General features: G+C 40.3%; 1 protein-coding gene across 1 annotated transcript in view; it reads right to left on the minus strand.

Moving 5' to 3' along the window:
- Positions 1-6,035: 6,035 nt before the first annotated feature.
- The window catches only part of kdm6a (lysine (K)-specific demethylase 6A), a 65,556-nt gene continuing 52,304 nt past the window's right edge, over positions 6,036-19,287 (minus strand). The window contains 11 exon segments of the mRNA XM_080038388.1: positions 6,036-9,017; positions 9,542-9,668; positions 10,926-11,067; positions 11,950-12,137; positions 13,115-13,229; positions 13,806-13,954; positions 14,604-14,678; positions 14,785-14,837; positions 15,097-15,302; positions 18,066-18,171; positions 18,941-19,070. Coding sequence (XP_079894514.1) covers positions 8,748-9,017; positions 9,542-9,668; positions 10,926-11,067; positions 11,950-12,137; positions 13,115-13,229; positions 13,806-13,954; positions 14,604-14,678; positions 14,785-14,837; positions 15,097-15,302; positions 18,066-18,171; positions 18,941-19,070 — 1,561 coding nt within the window. The 3' untranslated portion in view covers positions 6,036-8,747.

Below are 19,287 nucleotides of genomic sequence, written 5' to 3' on the forward strand. Positions count from 1 at the left end.
ACCTTTTTCGAAAATGGCCGCAGAATGTTATGACAATAAACAGTGCAATACACCAGAGCTCATATATTTGCTTCTGTTTGAGCTATAATGACAAACTTAGTGTCAAAATGTACATTGTATGGGTCAAGGAATGCAATTTGATATGTTTCAAGACTAAAAAAACAATATTTTTCTCCCTCCCATAACAATTGGGGATAAAATTCACACATTTTATTAAAAATGCATGCTTTCAAAAGTCCACTCATTGTATGAGAAAAATAATGTGGACCTCCCACAAATTGCAAAAGAAACTATTTCAACTGTTCTTGTCTCATGAAATTGTAATTCATAACATACTCAAAGACCTAGGGAATCCTAGTGGAGGAATGTCATTCTCTAAGGGGTTTCTTTACCATACTTTTGTACCAATTTTTCGGATTCCTAAAAAAATTTTAATGGTTGAGGTAAGTGCCAAATTGCTTACCCTTCTTAGAAAACCCTTATTAGAAAACATGAAACTTGGTAAACTCATACAGTTCAGGGTCCTGAACCTTTGCGGATATTGAGCAATCACGTAATCGAATCATGGCGGCCGAAGCGGCCATTTTACTTTCCGCCATAGCCTAATTATGCATTTTGCATCATAACTCCTGAACCAATCATGATAACGGGTGACATCTACCCATATGTTTTCATGGTCAGTGATTACAATGATACCACATACAACATCAGAAACAGTTTAGGTCAATAGTTAAGGGTGAATTCAATGATTTTGTGAAAATGATCACAGTATCTAACCTCGCCGTGACCTTATAATGTTGTGGCTTATGCTGCATGAACTTTGCGTAGAGTTTTATAAACTTTAATTGTGTTCATTAATCAAGACTAAATAATAAAATGTAATACCACTTTTATATCACCATAATATGTTTTTGAATGCCAAACTGGCACAAACTCACATAAATGTGCACACTGATGAACATAAACTTTAATATTAAAATATTGGTGCAAAGCTGTACTGTTAATTCAAGGCGCATCCAGAGCAGTAATACTGCAACGTCAAAGGCGTAATTCAATGCAAACCATGAGTATTCAGATATAGTTGTATGACGCATTGGAGTCCATCTCTCAAAAGCACTTGTAGTGAGTCAAGTCCCTCCCCAGTCTTCCATCATAAAGGCACAGCAAAGCATTCTCTCTGACAGTGGGTCAAACACTGTAGCTTGTTGAAATCAGAACTGGAGGTTGGTGTGGTAAATAAAGAAGACTAGCAGATCTGTATCAACACCAATGAACAGTATTTGTTGTGGTGGCAGACTCTACTACTTTCTGTACTATGAGCAGATCAGCATGTCTTCCCCAATGGTGACAGTTGCTCCGGTCCTGGCATGTGCGCGCCTACAGTGTGCCATGTCTTCGGTGGATGTGCCCTGATAACCTGAAATACGACAACTGACTCTCCATACCTTCTTTTGAAATATTTACTGTATGGTTAACTGATGTCTTTGTATGTTGATCTACGTGTCCGAGTTAGACTGAACAAATGCTTCACAATCCACTAGGACCACCAAATACTGAAATTGACCTGTGACTCCTGGAAGGTCAGGTGTGTGGAGCGCCCAAATGGCATCTGCTAATAGTGGCTTTTCTGGCTGTTGAAGCAACAAGAAGGTGTCAAACGGTTCTGGATGAACCTTTTGCAGCAATTGTTAGTCGCTGGAAAAGCAGGTGAAGATCGACCTGCACTACTCCACAATCGATCTTCACATTCTTTGTACTGTTGTTGACCGCCTGAACCCACTTCTTGACAGTAGTCTGTCCATCCATGCTGGCCAAAATGGTGTTTGGGATGATCTTTCCCTTATCAGCATTACATAGAGGTATGCATTGACCCCAGTAGAGAGACACTGCATAAGAATGGATCCAAGTAGAAATGGTGTCTTTCTTGGAGGTAGTTCAGATCAGTGTATCCTTCATGTCGCATGCTCGCCTTGCATCCGCCAAGTGCTTGTTCTGTTCGCCAGTGTTCACACATTTCTGGTAAATATCTGGATGATCCAATAGGAGCTTGCACATCCACTGCACATAGATAAGGGAAATATTACTGATATTAGCAAAAAGAAAAGCTAGAAAAGCTCCATTTCCTCCTGCAACTCAGCACCAGCCATGAAATGTGCAACGGACCCCAAAACCACGCTGCCCAAGTCACTTCCCTGTGGCACAGCTTCTATGATCAAAAGGGCCTTCCATCAAAGCAGTTGATCAAATGTGATGACGGGGGTAGAATATCAACATTTGGGAGAAAGACGAAGGAGGATTTCACTGAGTGAGTGCCACACTGTTAGCCTGTAAATCCAGACCCATATCTAGACTGATAGAGGGTCTGGCCACGATCAATAGACCTTCCCAACTCAAGGGGTGGCTCCTACGCATGCATTTCAAATATCAGTGCACACAATTGGATAGCACTACGACCAATCAGAGCAATGAACAAGGCGATGTATTAAGCCCCGTTCGTTTAGCGAACAGCTGCAGTTTAACTTACCAGGTTAACTGGTAAGTTAAACTTTTGCCGTGGTCCGTCGGCAAAACAGAACATGCTCTTTCTTGCTAATAAAAGATTTGAGTGCCGTCTTCCAAATTGTAAAGTGTCGAGGCCAAAGCCGTCTCAAACTCAAACAACATATCCACAGCCATCTTTGATGTTTACTATCACGGCTTCGACGGCGCATGCACGTCACTGTCGTCATCCGGTTACGTCCTCCCCAGAGCACCATACATAGGGCTCTGGCCCGCCCATATCAGATAGAACCAATTGCTCAGAATTGTCTGACTTATTTAATGAGCTTCAATGCAGAGTGCCTTGACCAACAAGCTGAGCAAATTTAAATTGGCCAGCGGCAGGTCTGGATTTCCAGGCTACCACACTGTGCCAATTTTCCAGTCTATTTGGACAGTACAGAACTCTTTTGGCCACATCCACTACAGGATTGAGCTGCTTTTTCGGCTGCTAAACCGGTGCAAAAGTGAGAAAAAATAGCTTTGCACAGATGACTCACAAAGGCTGAAATGCACGCAGACTGCAATGAAATGGCCCTGCCGAGCAGACAGCGCCGACGGTGCGCTTGTCCCATTTGAATGTATTTAAATGAGTGAATATTCAAAATCCAGCGCAAAATTACTCCCTTCCTCTGCAAATAGAACTCGTTGCAGATTGCACCTCAACCTCAAAACCAGTTTACTCAAGTAAACGATAAACAATGGCAAACAGCGCCCAGCTGTCAAACTTTGTGGGTGTAAGCACCGGTATATAAATATATACTTTGTGGATACTGTCCTAAAACGGGGCAGATTGCGCCCACTGTTTCTCCACAATGCGTCGAGCTATTAGCATGTGCAATCCATTCTTAGTGGATGTGGCCCTTTGTGTAGACAACAGACAAAAATATATGTTTTAATATTGATACCGTTATACTCCTTTACAGACACCTAAGCCTATGTCTGGGTTACTAAACAAATGTAATTTTCCAAAAATCAATGAATTCAACCTTAACTATTGACCTGAACAATTTCTGATGTTGTATGTGGTATCATTATAATCCCTGACCATGATAACATGGGGGTAGGCATCACCTGTTATGTGTTATCATGTTTGGTTCAGGAGTTATGATGCAAAATGCATTATTAGGCTATGGCGGAAAATAGAATAGCCGGAGAAAAGGAGATTTTTAATTTTTCTTGCATTGAAACATATCAAATTGCATTCCTTGACCAAACCAATGTACATTTTGACACTAAGTTTGTCATTATAGCTCAAACAGAAGCAAATATATGAGCTCTGGTGTATTGCACTGTTTATTGTCATAACATTCCGCGGCCATTTTCGAAAAAGGTGTGTATTTCAGAAAAAAAGGGTGATCTCACTTGTGTCTTTGGATAAATGTATTTATATGACCCTAAGGTACTTCCATACCAAAGGGGACTTTTGCATCATGACTTGAAGTCAAAAGTCACTTAACCTCCCTACTATTAACCCTCTTGGGCATGTAGTTCACTAGAGCTTCACAGGTTGCAACTGGAACCCTCTTCCACCCATTTATGACAGCATCACAGACCTCGTGGATATTAAAGACCTTGCGCTCCTCCACCTTCTGTTTGAGGATGCCCCAAAGATGCTCAATAGGGGTTAGGTCTGGAGACATGCTTGGCCAGGCCATAACCTTTACCCTCAGCTTTTTTAGCAAGCCACTGGTCGTCTTGGAGGTGTGTTTGGGGTCGTTATCATGTTGCAATACCACCCTGCGGCCCAGTTTACGAAGGTTGAGTGCACGTGGTCAGCGTCGTACACAGAGGTTGGCTTTGGAAAATAGACGTATGAGTGCTGCCAGCATTGCTGAAGGGCTTGAAGGGGTGGGGGGTCAACCTGTCAGTGCTCAGACCATACGCCGCACTCTGCATCATACTGGTCTGCATGGCTGTCATCCCAGAAGGAAGCCTATTCTAAAGATGATGCACAAGAAACCCCACAAAAAGTTTGCTGAGGACAAACAGACTACGTACATGGATTACTGCAACCATGTCCTGTGGTCTGATGGGACCAAAATACATTTATTTGGTTCAGATGGTGTTAAGAGTGTGGAGCGGCAACCAGGTGAGGAGTACAAAGACAAGTGTGTCTTGCCTAGAGTCAAGCATGGTGGTTGGAGTGTCATGGTATGGGGCTGCATGAGTGCTGCCAGCACTGGGGATCTACAGTTCATTGAATTCTAACATGTACTGTGACATACTGAAGCAGAGCATGATCCCCTCCCTTCATAAACTGGGCCGCAGGGCAGTACTGCAACATGATAACGACCCCAAACACCCCTCCGAACGACCACTGGCTTGCTAAAGAAGCTGAGGGTAAAGGTTATGGACTGGCCAAGCATGTCACCAGTCTTAAACCCTATTAAGCATCTTTGGGGCATCCTCAAACGCGAGATGGAGGAGCGAAAGGACTCTAATATCCACCAGCTCCTTGATGTCGTCATGAATGGGTAGAAGAGGGTTCCAGTTGCAACCTGTGAAGCTCTAGTGAACTACATGCCCAAGAGGGTTAAGTCTGCGCTAGAAAATAATGATGGCAAAACAAAAAATTGACACTTTGGGCCCAATTTGGACATTTTTTCTTAGGGGTGTACTCACTTTTGTTGCCAACAGTTTAGACATTAATGGCTGTGTGTCGAGTTATTTTGAGGGGACAGTAAATTTACACTGTTATACAAGCTGTACACTGACTACTTGACATTGTATCAAAGAGTCATTTATTCAGTGTTGTCGCATGGAAAGATATAATGAAATATTTGAAGAAATGTGAGGGGTGTACTCACTTTTGTGAGATACTGTATATTGTGAAATAAAAATACAACAGCAGCAGATGTAAATAAAGACAGTTCTCGTTTATTGACTCAATTGGATCAAAAAACATCCTTCAAACATCAAACCCATTTCACAGGTTTCTCTGTACAAAGCTTCGATGAGCAGATTCATATTTTCATTTAGAAAACGTATCAGGAGCCGAGCTTTAAAAAAAAAATCACACGGCTCCTTTTAAATGTAATGGCAGTTACTCTTGAAAAAAAACAGAAAAAATATGAAATTACAGCATTCAATGGACAAATATGTTCAAGCAATAAATATGCATTTTATAAATAGTGAAAATTTACATCAAAAAATAAAAAAAACGCACAGGTTAAATCACTCTTCTTGTCTATGTGCAATCCCCTTTTCCCTCCATGACTTCTTGGCTGTTTTGTTTATCGTCTAAAAAAAATACAAATAATCCCCATAGTAACCAAAGATTCATCATGGCAGCAAAAAAATATTTTTTACCGATTTCTTAAAAAAAAAAAAAAAATTGGGGGAAAATTTTTCACTCAACTTTTTCACATTACAAAACTTATTATTTTTTTTTTAATCTCGTTTTTTCCTGAAGCAAACAGAGATTTCTCTAGCACACAACACAGAGTATCAGTGGGGGGGGGGGGGGGGGGGGGGGGGGTCGGGGGGGTTTTAAAGCTTCCGTGTTCAACTCACAAACAATATATAAAAAAAAAAGATTGGAAAAAAAGAACACTATCAATCAGTAGTCTTTGTGTGACAATGTTGCAACGTAATCATATGTACAAAAAAATTTAATTAATTATTTTTTACGAACTGTATAAGTGAAAAAATTAGGAAAACTAGAAATTTAAAAAGCAACTGTCTTGCACAGAATTTTTTGAGTTTTGAGGCAAAATTAAGAAGCTTAAAGGAATACTTCACCCATACGGAACTGGACTTCTATCATTATGAACTATTTTTTTTATCATTTTCCCATGTGTGATGTCACACATGGTAAAATGTAGGGTTAGACAGTGAGACCATGAAACACTCTTTCTGCCTTTTCTCAGGCTAGGATGAACCGATTTCTAAAATGTTTGCACATTTATACTACATAGGATCTCAGAGTTCAATACAGCTTCATATTCCCACCGGTGAAGTAGGTCTTTAAGAGTTTTATTCTTAGCCTCAAAACTCAAATCCAGTACAGAAAGTTGCCCTTTTAAATGATTTGTTCTCCTAACTTTTTCATTTCTTACAGTGTGGTTGTGATTTAGTTTGTCCCTCTGATCCAGCAGTGAAACAGTCTGGCGCTAGGGACAAGTTGCATAGACACACACAGCTTTCACTCAGCTGCCTTTAGGGTTAGCTACGGAGCGCGCACACACTTCTAGTGTAATGGCTAAGTGCTTAAGCCCCTATCTCACTGGGCTGCTTGTTTGTGACAAGTTGGAGACTGCAGTCGCGAGGGAGTCTCTAAACTGTCTCGGGGGTCTCAATTTCCTCGCATGAGTCGCAGAGCCTCGCAGTCCTGTCGCTTGAATTTTGAACATGTTCAAAAAATGTGTGCGACAAATCTAGTCTCAAAATAGTCTCAGAGTGGTCGCATGTGTCTCGAACGCGTCTCAAACTCTTTTCAATTTAGTCTCCACGAGTCAGAAAATGGGAGAAGTGTGAGACAACTTTGCGAGGGTTTGGCGACATATGAAACTAAATTGCGACTGATTTGAGACAAAAATGAGACTGACATTCTGTTCGTGCGACGCTCGCCAGACTTAAATGCGACCTCCCGGCAAGTTTTGGCCATGGGACATTCGCAAAGTTGTCGTGAGGGATCAACTCAGTGAGACTGCAAGTGAAAATTGTCGCTAATTCGCATATTTCTTTCTCGCAATTTTGTGTCTCCAACTTGTCGCAAACAGTCGCAGCCCAGTGGGATAGGGGCTTTAGCTACGGAGCGGCTAAGTGCTTGTTTTCATCAGACTCTTTCAGTTGATGATACAGGCGTGAAAATTGGCATATTAAAGGTTTTATTCATTCGCTTTTTCTAATGTGTATTATGTATTTTAATCTTGCCCCTGTAAAGCACTTCTTTGAACGGCCTTGTGTCTGAATTGTGCTATAGGAATAAACTTGCCTTGTCATGAGTATGAGTCTCCATCGGTCACTTGACTTGAGAAAATTGTCCATGTGACATTTGAAATTTCAACATGACATTTTTCTCATAGAAATGTATTGGGTTGGGGCGCTCCGGTGGTGTAGTGGACAGAGCGCGTACCATATCGGCTCCGGCCTTCGTTGCAGTGGTCGCGGGTTCAAATCCGACCCGTGGACCTTTACTGCAGGTCATCCCCCCCCCCTCTCTCTCTCTCTCTCTCTCTCTCTCTCTCTGTCTCCCCATTTCAACTCTGTACTGTCTAATAAAGCTTGAAAATGCCAAAAAATTATCTTTAAAAAAAGAAATGTATTGGGGTTTTTCATAATGTTTTTATTATGACACATGGAGACTGCTCTGAAGTTTACCACAAATTGAAAGATTGTTGTAGCACTTAGCCGCTCCACTATTCCTGAATATCAGAAAACAAAAAGTCCATTTGTGGTTTCGAACTGTCTTCATTCAGAACAACAGTGTTAGGAGCAAGGCAGGGGCGGGGGGGGGTGTGCAGACATGGGCGGATAACTGGTCTCAAGATGTACCATGGTTTGAAAATAGTCAAGCCCTGCGTTCCAAATCTCATACTCTTTCTTTATTCTACATACTACATCTGATCATAACAATAATCTAGTTAGGATGCAGTAGGCATAATATTGGGACATACTTTTAGTTGTTTATTTCATCATAACATGGCGCCTTGATCTTGCCTCTTGCTTTTATATCCGTCTCATCCCCGTTTGTTTTCATACGGAGGCTCTGTCAATGTGACGTCACTTCACGTGCGCACTGGACTGTGGGTCAGAATCGCCCCAAATAGGATGCTGATTTCAACACTAAAAATCTTGGCCGGATGTAGTAGGACATCAGGGTATTTTTCAACATGCTGCATCTGACCACATGAATTGGGACATGCTAAATCTTTTTTCTACCATATTAAATAGCAGAAAGTTTGGTGCCTGCCTGTCTGTCTGTCTGTCTGTCTGCCTGCCTGCCTGCCTGCCTGCCTGCCTGCCTGCCTGCCTGTCTGTCTGTCTGTCTGTCTGTCTGTCTGTCTGTCTGTCTGTCTGTCTGTCTGTCTGTCTGTCTGTCTGTCTGTCTGTCTGAATACCTTGGAACGAAATGACATAAAAAATAAAATAAAACCAAATTTCGTAATCTTGACTTTTTTTTCAAACCACTGTATATCTTGAAGAAACCCGTTTATCACCTCAGGCCTGGACTCTGTAGAAAGAAAACAATTTGGATCTCGTTGTTACACTTCCCCTTTAAGTTTAAACGTCTCCGCTCGGCTCTGGAATCCACCGGAGCCGCTGCCGGCGTTGTGTTTGTGTCCCGCGGAGCTGCTAGTGGCGAGCGTGAACTGGTCGTACACGTGCATGAGACTGTCTATCTTGTACTGCTCCAGGACCACGTAGCCGTCCAGGTTAGAGCTCCCCCTGCGGGCGCACGCCTGACACTGCACCACGTACGTCTGGCGCCTGTTGGACTCGCTGGTGACGAACAGCAAGTCAAACACCTCAACCTGGGGATAGAAGAAAGGAAAGGGAATTAAGTTTTATGCATTTAATTTTCTTTATTTCAGGGACATGGCATATTAAAGGCGAAACGAGGAACTTTTAAATATTTCTGAAACAGTCTCTTTTTTCCTCTGATGATCAGAAATTACATGTAACAGCAAACGAGACCATCAGTGCAAAGAATGCTATTTTTATATAGTTTTTCTTAAAGGAATACTTCACCCATACGGAACCAGCGTTCAATCATAAAATCACTATTATAATATAATGAATCAGGTTTTTCTTCCCTCAGTCTTCCCTTGGCCCAGCTGTCCTGTTAATCCTAACCCTACATTTTACTGAGACCATAAAACGCTCTTTCTGCCTTTTCTCAGGCTAGGATGAACCAATTTCTAAAATGTTTTTACATTTATACTACATAGGATCTCAGAGTTCAATACACCTTCATATTTCCACCGGTGAAGTAGGCCTTTAAGTGTTATTCAAGAACAAGTAAGTTCAAGTAAACGTTTTGCTAAGTTGTCCTCACCTCACAGATGCTGCAGTAGTGAGCCGGCTCGTTGTGGCTCCTGCCGTGCCACACCAGATCTTTACCTGCAGCCAATAGCAGCTCTCTCTGGGTCTGGCACTGTTTCAGGGTCCGCAACAAGCAATACCTGGGGGGGGGGGGGGAGAGGGAGGGGGTAGAGAGAGGGGGAGTGGGAGGGGGTGGGGGAGGGAGAGAGAGAGAGAGGGAGAAAGGGGGGAGAGACAGACAGACAGACACAAACAAGACAGGTGAGTTCAGAGGTAACATCATTTAATTTAGAAAAAAATAAAAATCTATAAACCATTACAGTAAAAATCAAATTTTTAAACAATTTTATTTTTATTTATTTACTAATATTTCAAGATGATTTTTTTACGAAATTTGTTTTGCACCGTATTTTGCATGTAAAGCCACGTCGAAGATGATTAACTGTCATGTCATGTTAAAGTTTTCTGAATCTGACACACACACACACACCCACACACACACACCCACACACACACACACACACACAGTCTCTCACACACACACACACACACACACAGTCTCTCACACACACAGTCTCTCACACACACGCACACACACACACACACACACACACACACACACAGTCTCTCACACACACACACACACACACACACACACACACACACACAGTCTCTCTCTCACACACACACACACACACACACACACACACACAGTCTCTCTCTCTCACACACACACACACACACACACACACACACACACACACACACACACACACACTAAATATTGTTCTGACATAATTTAATACAACCACCTATTCTATAAAAATAGGTAGAATACATTTATTTATTTATTTTATAATAAATGCAATGTGTTTTCAAAGGCCTTTACAGTGTTAATATAAGCAGCAGGTCCTTACTTGATCATCTTGAAGAGCATATAACAACATTTACATTGTTACTCATACTTGAATATGAATATTTACTGTATTGAAGCAAGTTTTATAATTGAATGCACCAGTCTTTAAAAGGAACACTTCACCCATACGGAACCGGCGTTCTATCATTATAAAATCACTATTATAATATAATGAATGAGGTTTTTCTTCCCTCAGTCTTCCCTCAGTCTTCCCTTGGCCCAGCTGTCCTGTTAATCCTAACCCTTACTGTGATGTCACAAGAAGGAAACTGTAGGGTTAGACAGTGAGACCATAAAACACTCTTTCTGCCTTTTCTCAGGCTAGGATGATCCGATTTAAATTTTTTTTGCACATTTATACTACATAGGATCTCAGAATTCAATACACCTTCATATTCCAACCGGTGAAGTAGGACTTTAAAGTGTTAATAGAAAAAGAAGAAAGGCCTTTAAAGTGTCAGTAAAAGCAGCGGGTCCTTACTTGATCATCTCAAACAGCTTGGTGTCAGAGACCTTGATGTTTCTCGCCATGTTCCAGGACAGGTGCACCATGGGAACTATGGACTTCACGCTCTGCAGCTTGTTCCACTCGTAACGCTCCACCGCCAGCTTGTACTGGTGAGCTGAACGGGGGGGAATACAGAGAGACAATGTTTATTATATATCTGTAGCATTTCATCCACATTTATGACTTTAAATATATGTAATAGATCAAATTTATATCGCTCTTGAGTTTTAAATAAAAAAAGTTAACATTGACGATCATTTTGGCCATAAACACATTTATAAAGCCTCCTGTGAGTGGTGCAATGTTCCAGGCTACATTATATAATTACAGCTCCGGAAAAAATGTAAGAGACCACTCCAAATGTTCAGTGTCTCTCTCGTTTTACTATTTATAGGCATATGTTTGAGTAGAATGAACATTTTGGTTTTATAATATAAACTACTGACAACATTTCTACCAAATTCACAATAAAAATATTGTCATTTAGAGCATTTTCAATAAGTAATGTAGAGATGAAGATTTAAGAACAAAATCCAGACTGGTCTCTTCATTTTTTTTACGGCTGTATATGCATAAAGTTATCACATTTATCAAGTCACACATTACACTTCTTCCCTCCCTGTCTTACTGGTCCTATGTTCCAGGCTATATTATATAAATACTATGTATGAAATAATAAAACATTTATAAAGCCTCCATCCTCTCTCTCTATCCCTCCCTCTTACATAGATAGATAGATAGATAGATAGATAGATAGATAGATAGATAGATAGATAGATAGATAGATAGATAGATAGATAGATAGATAGATAGATAGATAGATAGATAGATAGATAGATAGATAGATAGATAGATAGATAGATAGATAGATAGATAGATAGATAGATAGACGGAAAGACAGACAGACAGACAGACAGACAGACAGACAGACAGACAGACAGACAGACAGACAGACAGACAGACAGACAGATAGATAGATAGATAGATAGATAAATACCGGTGAGTGGTCCTATGTTCCAGGCCACGTTGTTGCACCAGCCAATGGCCTGGACCCAGTGGACGGTGCCTGTGTTGAGCCAGACTAAGTCTCCCGGTCTCTGGATGAACCGGTACACGGGCACGTTGCTCTCATACAGATCCTCCAGGTTGGGCCACCACGAACCCATCAGGAAGTTTATGTTGTTCCTGGGGACAGTAGGACCAGAGAGGAATCAGTGGCAAGGCTTTACGAGGTAGATATAAGACTGTTTTAAAAAGCACTTAGTGATGAAAAGGAAGGCTCATTTTACAAAAAAAATAAAAATAAAAAATGTGGGTCCAGAGGAAGAGTTAGATCTACTTCAAATGCTGAAAGATATGAATTAATACATGTTTGTGGTATGTTCTACTTTCTGTTTGTAATAATGTATCATGTTTATATATACATTGACAAAAATAATAACATAAAATAATTTAGAAAAGTCAACTAAAAAGTCAACAATTATTTTTTGGGGAATTTAATAGTCTAAATAAATGTCCCATTCAGTGACTAAATCGGATGAAAAAATATGTTTTTTTTTTAATTTGGTATGTCATTATTTTATTTCAGATCATTCAAAATACAAAACTAAAAAGCCAAAAATAATAATAGTGTGCAATCATGCCACGCTGATCAATTTAATTTTTTTTAAAGAAAAAACAAATTAGTTTGTCGGTGATGAAGTAAAAAAATACATTTGCAAAAAAACTAAATTGTTGCGAAAATCCACATTTATTATTATTATTATTATTATTATTATTACTATTATTATTATTATTATTAATAATAATAATGTATTTTGTATTTATGTATTTTTTTAAAGTTTTACCTTGTGTTTGTATTCATCTATCATGTTTGATAAATAGACAAAATAAATGTAAATACATTTTGTATTTAAAATTCAATTCAATTCACAAAAAGAAAAAAGAGTAAACTACAAAATAAAATAAAATTAATAAAGTAAATTGATTAAATAAGTCCCATTAATTGACCAAATCAGATGGAAAGAAAATTGTCTTTATTTTATTTCAGATCATTCAAAATACAAAACTAAAAAGCCAAAAATAATAATAGTGTGCAATCATGCCACGCTGATCAATTTATACATAAAAAAAAAATAATAAAAAAATGTAATGTGCCGTACTTTTCACAGAACTGGTTGATGAGGCCCCAGTATGTCTCCGGCACAGCGAACCACTCACAGTCTCCTGGTCCGATGTTGATGTTCACCGAGCAGAAGTTATTATTCTCCTGGTGACCTGGACAAGAGAGAAAAGGCTTTAGATTACTGACAGAGGACACAGGGGCACTACAGCTGAAGGCAAGTGAGATTTAAGACCATTTCAGACTTGTTAAATACCTTTTTTTAAGACCTTTCTATCATCTAAGACCTATTTCACATCCAAACTTGGCAAAAAGAAATGTGTGAAAAATATGAAGGGAAATTGGGAGTCCATGAGTTTCTTTGCAAGGTAAATACATTGTATTCACATTAAACATGAATTCTATACTTCTATTTTCAGAGCCTTCAAATTCGAATTTAAGAAATGGTTTTTAATACACAGCCTAGGCTCTGTAAACTGGTTTGTAAATAAAGATATATAAACAAAAGGAGGCCCGCCGTAGCTATAGCAACATGCCTGTTTACAGAGCCTAGGCTGTGCATAAGACTGGATTTTTTACCCCCCCCCAAAATCGCTGAGTATTCCTTTAAGTTATGAAGGAACAAAAATTACAAAAAAGAAGACAACTTATCAGCACTTTTATCTAAAGATTAAAATGAAATCTTAAAATGCTGCCAACATTAACACTGGTTATTTATTTCCCTTCCATACCTGGCGTGCGACTGCCCGGGACCTTCATGTAGAGCTGCACGGTGTTCATGCCCAGGATGGTGTGACCTACGTGGGATAGAAGGTTCCCGGCCGACACCACGCGGGCAAACGCTGGAAGTTTAGACAGTTCCTGAAGCTGCAGTTTCCACCTGAACACAGCAAAGGGTAAAAGGTTAATACAGTGGTTCCCAAACTTTTTTGTGCAGGGCCACCCTTTTGTAGAAAAAAGAAAATAAATGTAAGCCCCCTACCAAAATAAACACACTCTCAGACACATCATTTGCTTGCACACTCCTATAGAATTTATATGAAACATTGTCTGTAATTAATAAAAAAAACTACAACTTCAGGGTGTGACATGTTATTCAAAAATCGAAATAAGAATAAGTCACCTTTTTATATATATATATATATATATATATTTTTTATGATATTCTTTTTGGCATTTTTATGCTTTATTGATAGTGTAGAGACAGAGTTGAAATGGGGCAGAGAGGGGAGTGACATGCAGAGAACGACCGCGGGCTGGAATCCAACCCGGGTCCGCTGCTGGCCGAGGCCCATGGGGGGGGGGGGGGGGGGGACGCCCTACCAACTGAGCTAAGGGCGCCCCACCTTTTTATAGTTCAATATCTAAATTATGACAATTCTTTCTGAGGATGAAATCGCATCAGTTTCTTGTTTTTTTTAAAAATACATTTAGCCAGTGCATTACACAAACAGCACATTCTAAATTAGACAATGTGAGGAGAATACATTTTGATGTTGAGTGAAATGCATATTGGTTTATCGACTCACTTCTTTTCATCAGAGAGGTCGATGTTGGTTCCAAACTTCAGGTGTTTGAACGGGCCTTTCCTTCTCCGCATCGCACTGAGACAGCAGGAGAGAGGGGAAGGGCGTTAGTGACAGGTAATAACACACACACACACACACACCTATAAAAAACTGAAGAGAAAATAAGTCAAATAAACCTCACCTGTCTGATGAACCTGCTTCTGCCTCCATCTCCTTCTTCTTGTCATTCTCCTCCTGATACAAGATTTAGAAGTTGTTAGTACGTTGATGACTCACACATTACGTTGTGTGTGTGTGTGTGTGTGTGTGTGTGTGTGTGTGTGAGAGAGAGTGTGCGTGTGTGTGAGAGAGTGTGCGTGTGTGTGAGAGAGTGTGCATGTGTGTGAGTGAGAGAGGTAGATAGATAGAGAAATAGATAGATAAAGAAATAGATAAATAGACAGACAGACAGACAGACAGACAGAGAATGAATGTGTGTTTCTCTCCCACTAACCTTGAGTGACTCCTGGAACGAGGAGGCCTGGTATTGTGCGTACTTCACGATGGTGGTGTGCGACCGGCTGCTCTCACACCTCCACCGCTTGCTGCTCCCCGTCGGGTCCCAGTTCTCGTCCGTGGGCTGAGACAGCTGAGTACGCACCTCCACCAGGTGATCGGGGTTCGCTTCTACCAGGGTCTTAGTGGAGAAAAGGCCCAGGTCTGAGGGAGAGGGAGGGGCAGAGGAAGAGGAACGGTTAGAAATATTAGATATACATTGACTAAAAACAGAAATGGCTAACAGCAGTTTGAAGAAAAGTTGAAACAAATTCGCAAGAGCATGTTTTTTTTGTTTTTTTAAGATATTTTGGGGCATTTCTATGCTTTATTGATAGTGTAGAGACAGAGTTGAAATGGGGCAGAGAGGGGAGTGACATGCAGAGAGCGACCGCGGGTGGGAATCGAACCCGGGTCTGCTGCTGGGCCCGGCCCTGGGGGGGGCGCCCTACCAACTGAGCTAAGGGCGCCCCCGACGCAAGAGCATGGTTGACCTATCCGACATCCTGCTAACTTATTTCTTCTCTTTTGTTCTTACAATTTATGTGTTTTTTTTCTCACTTTTTTCCCCTTTTCCTACTAATTGTATAAATGAAAATATACATGTTTCTATAAAGGTGAAACTCGAAAAATTAGAATATTGCTCAAAAGTTCATTTATTTCAGTAATTCAACTTTAAAAGGTGAAACCAATATATTATCTAGACTCATTAGATGCAAAGTGAGATATCTCAAGCCTTTATTTATTATAAATTTGATTATTATGGCTTACAGCTTATGAAAACCCCAAATTCAAAATCTCAGAACATTTTAATATTACATGAAATCAATAAAATAGGGATTTTAAATACAGAAATGTCGGCCCTCTATAAAGTATAATCATCCATATGTACTCAGTACTTGGTTTGGGCCCCTTCTGCATGAATTATTGCCTCAATTCCAATTCATTTTCCATGATATTCTAATTATACGAGTATCACCTGTATATTCGTATCAGGAATTATATTTTCATGCCAATGTTATTTTTTTAATTTTTTTTTTTTTTTTTTTAACCTTTATTTCTACAGGTAAATCCCATTGAGTCCGAAGACTCTTTTACAAGGGAGACCCGTTTTCCTTTCCCACGTTGCCATTCACACACACATTCATACACCGATAGCAGGCTAACTATCGACATTCACACGAGACAAGGTGGGTGAAGTGTCTTGCCCAAGGACACAACAACTATGACACAGATGGCAGGGCGGGGATCGAACCTCCAACCCTTCGATCATCGGCCGACCCGCTCTACCAACTGAGCCACAGTCGGAGTTTGGACTGTTTAACTTTGAATTCCACAATGAAAAGAGTTGGGGGGAAAAAATAGATAATTAAAATTCAAGCTTTCTAATTATTTTATTACTGTGTTGTGTTTTTGTATATGAAAAACTCTAATTCAATTCTCGGCCAAGAAAAAACGAAATTTTCCTCCACACTTCAAACAGTTGCAGTAACGTTTGCTACTTGCAGGTGGTGCTGTTGTCATATGTTAAACTGATCCACAGAGAGAGAGAGAGAGAGAGAGAGAGAGAGAGAGAGAGAGAGAGACACAGAGCGAGAGAGAGAGAGAGAGAGAGAGAGACAGAGAGAGAGAGAGAGAGAGAGAGAGAGAGAGAGAGAGAGAGAGCGAGAGAGAGAGAGACAGAGAGAGAGAGAGAGAGAGAGAAGAGAGAGAGAGAGAGAGAGACAGAGACACACCCACAGAGCCATGTGAGACCAGACACACACACAAACATCTCATCCACCATGCTTACTGCCCTGTCACTATCACATGTACAACCAGGTTACACACAGCGCAGTAACACACTTCTACAGGTGTATTTAAACAAAATTAGAATATCATGGATAAGTAATTTTTTTAACACATAAAAGTGAAATATTTCAAGCCTTTCTTTTGTGTTAAATTTGATAATAACGGCTTACAGCTGATGATCTAAACAAGTGAGTACCTCAAAATAGTAAAATATATAATTTTTATTTTATTTTTTTAACCTTTATTTCTACAGGTAAATCCCATTGAGGCCGAAGACTCTTTTGCAAGGGAGACCTGTTTTCCTTTCCCACGTTACCATTCACACACACATTCATACACCGATAGCAGCAGGCTAACTAGCTACATTCACACATCATAAGACCAAAAAAAAAAAAGAGTGTTCTAACATTTTGAGTTACTGATTTTTTTATCTGCATGAGCTTTAATTTATTTTTTTATTTATCCTTTATTTAACCAGGTTAGTCTCATTGAGATTAAAATCTCTTTTTCAAGAGAGACCTGGCCAAGATGGACAGCAGAACACAGTTACACATAAAACACAATACCGTAATGGTAAATGGACTTGTATAGCGCTATATCTCCGTTTATCACAGACCCAAAGCGCTTTACATTATTTTTGTACACATTCACCCAGTCACACACACATTCATACACCGATAGCAGCAGCTACCACGCAGGGTAGGCCTAGCACTAGGGTGCTAAGCTAACTAAGCTAACTATCGGGAGCAATTCGGGGTTCAGTGTCTTGCCCAGGGACACTTCGACATGTGGCGGGGAGACGGGGGATCGAACCTCCGACCCTGCACACCAGAGGCGAACTCCCTACCCACTTCGCCACTGCCGCCCTGTGATCATTCAAATAAAATAATTAAATTTTTCTATATATTTCACTTTCTTACTAGAAATTGTACTTTTCCCTGATATTCAAGAGTTGTTTAGATGCACTTGTACATGCTTGAAACACAAAAGATGTCATGTATGTTCTCCGTACCTAAGTTTTCAAATGTTGCACCTGGTCTAAATGGGTTAAAGGTGCAGTGTGTAATATGACATCATCAAGAAAATTCTACACACTGCAGGTTTAAGCAAAGTGTAGTCCGTGCTTTTTACTCGTACCTAGTTTGAGCGCTCCTGCCAGCCCTCGGATGACAGTGACGGGGTTGGAAGGGTTCGTGCAGAACTGGTGCAGAGGAGGGAAGAAAGCATCACGCTTGTTCTCTAGCTGGAAGTCAGAAAGAAAGACAGAAAATACAAATAAATAAAAAGCTCAACATTTTGAATATATGTTTTTGCCTGCACTGGCCAACCTTAAAGGTGCAGTGTGTAATATGACATCATCAAGAAAGTTCTACAAAGTTCTAGAATGCAACGCTCCCTGGGTAACCCCAACCCTTTAGAATAATAACAGAAGCTACAGTGGCCTTCAAGGACAAGAACAATTCTGAATTCTAAACAATGCACCTGATGACATTCCAAAAACATGGATGCCTCCATAAGACTTACCCTCTCAATGTACAAAATGTAATATTAATATTTGTAATTCTCCGCTCAGGAGGGTAATTCAGATTATTGGCAGAGGTGATTTTACACCAATGAGGACATATTTATGAATGAGGATATTGATTTTAGCTAATAAATTACTTAAAATGTTACACAGTGCCCCTTTAACCGAATTGATGGAAAGAATGCCTTTTTTTTTTATATAATGACGCATATTAGCTTGTTACGACACAGGAGCAAACATCAGTTGTTCGTAGTTGATTTTCTTTCACCAAGATAATGTTGCTCTCTAGCATGTCCACGCAACAACATGGTCACCTTGAATACATCTTAATGTCTATATTACTGTGTGTGTGTGTGTGTGTGTGTGTGTGTGTGTGTGTGTGTGTGTGTGTGTGTGTGTGTGTGTGTGTGTGTGTGTGTGTGTGTGTGTGTGTGTGTGTGTGTGTGTGTCGTGTGTGTGTGTGTGTCGTGTGTGTGTGTGTACGTACATATATGCTGGGCGTAGGAGGGTTGAGCTTGTCCTTAGGCAGAGTAGGGGAGGGGGCTCTGGGGGGCCGGGGAGGGGGACATTTATCCAGCAGGATGGAGCTGGTGGAGAGACCGTTCTTACCAAGGTTCCTACGGACACAAAGATGGGTCAGTTTATAAGCTTTGGTACAGACAGAAAACTATGAATATACACACAGAAACATGGGTAATTTTACAAGCTATATCACAGGAATACTAAACATTTTCCATTTCAAAAATCACACACTGTTCCAGCCGTGCAATAGAGCAGTGTGCAATAAACTCAGGCACTTTTTCTCACACTTTCCTCGCACTTTAAATTGTCCGA

Source organism: Ammodytes marinus (assembly GCF_949987685.1).
Source record: "Ammodytes marinus genome assembly, chromosome: 12".
NCBI classification, from domain to species: Eukaryota; Metazoa; Chordata; class Actinopteri; order Uranoscopiformes; family Ammodytidae; genus Ammodytes; species Ammodytes marinus.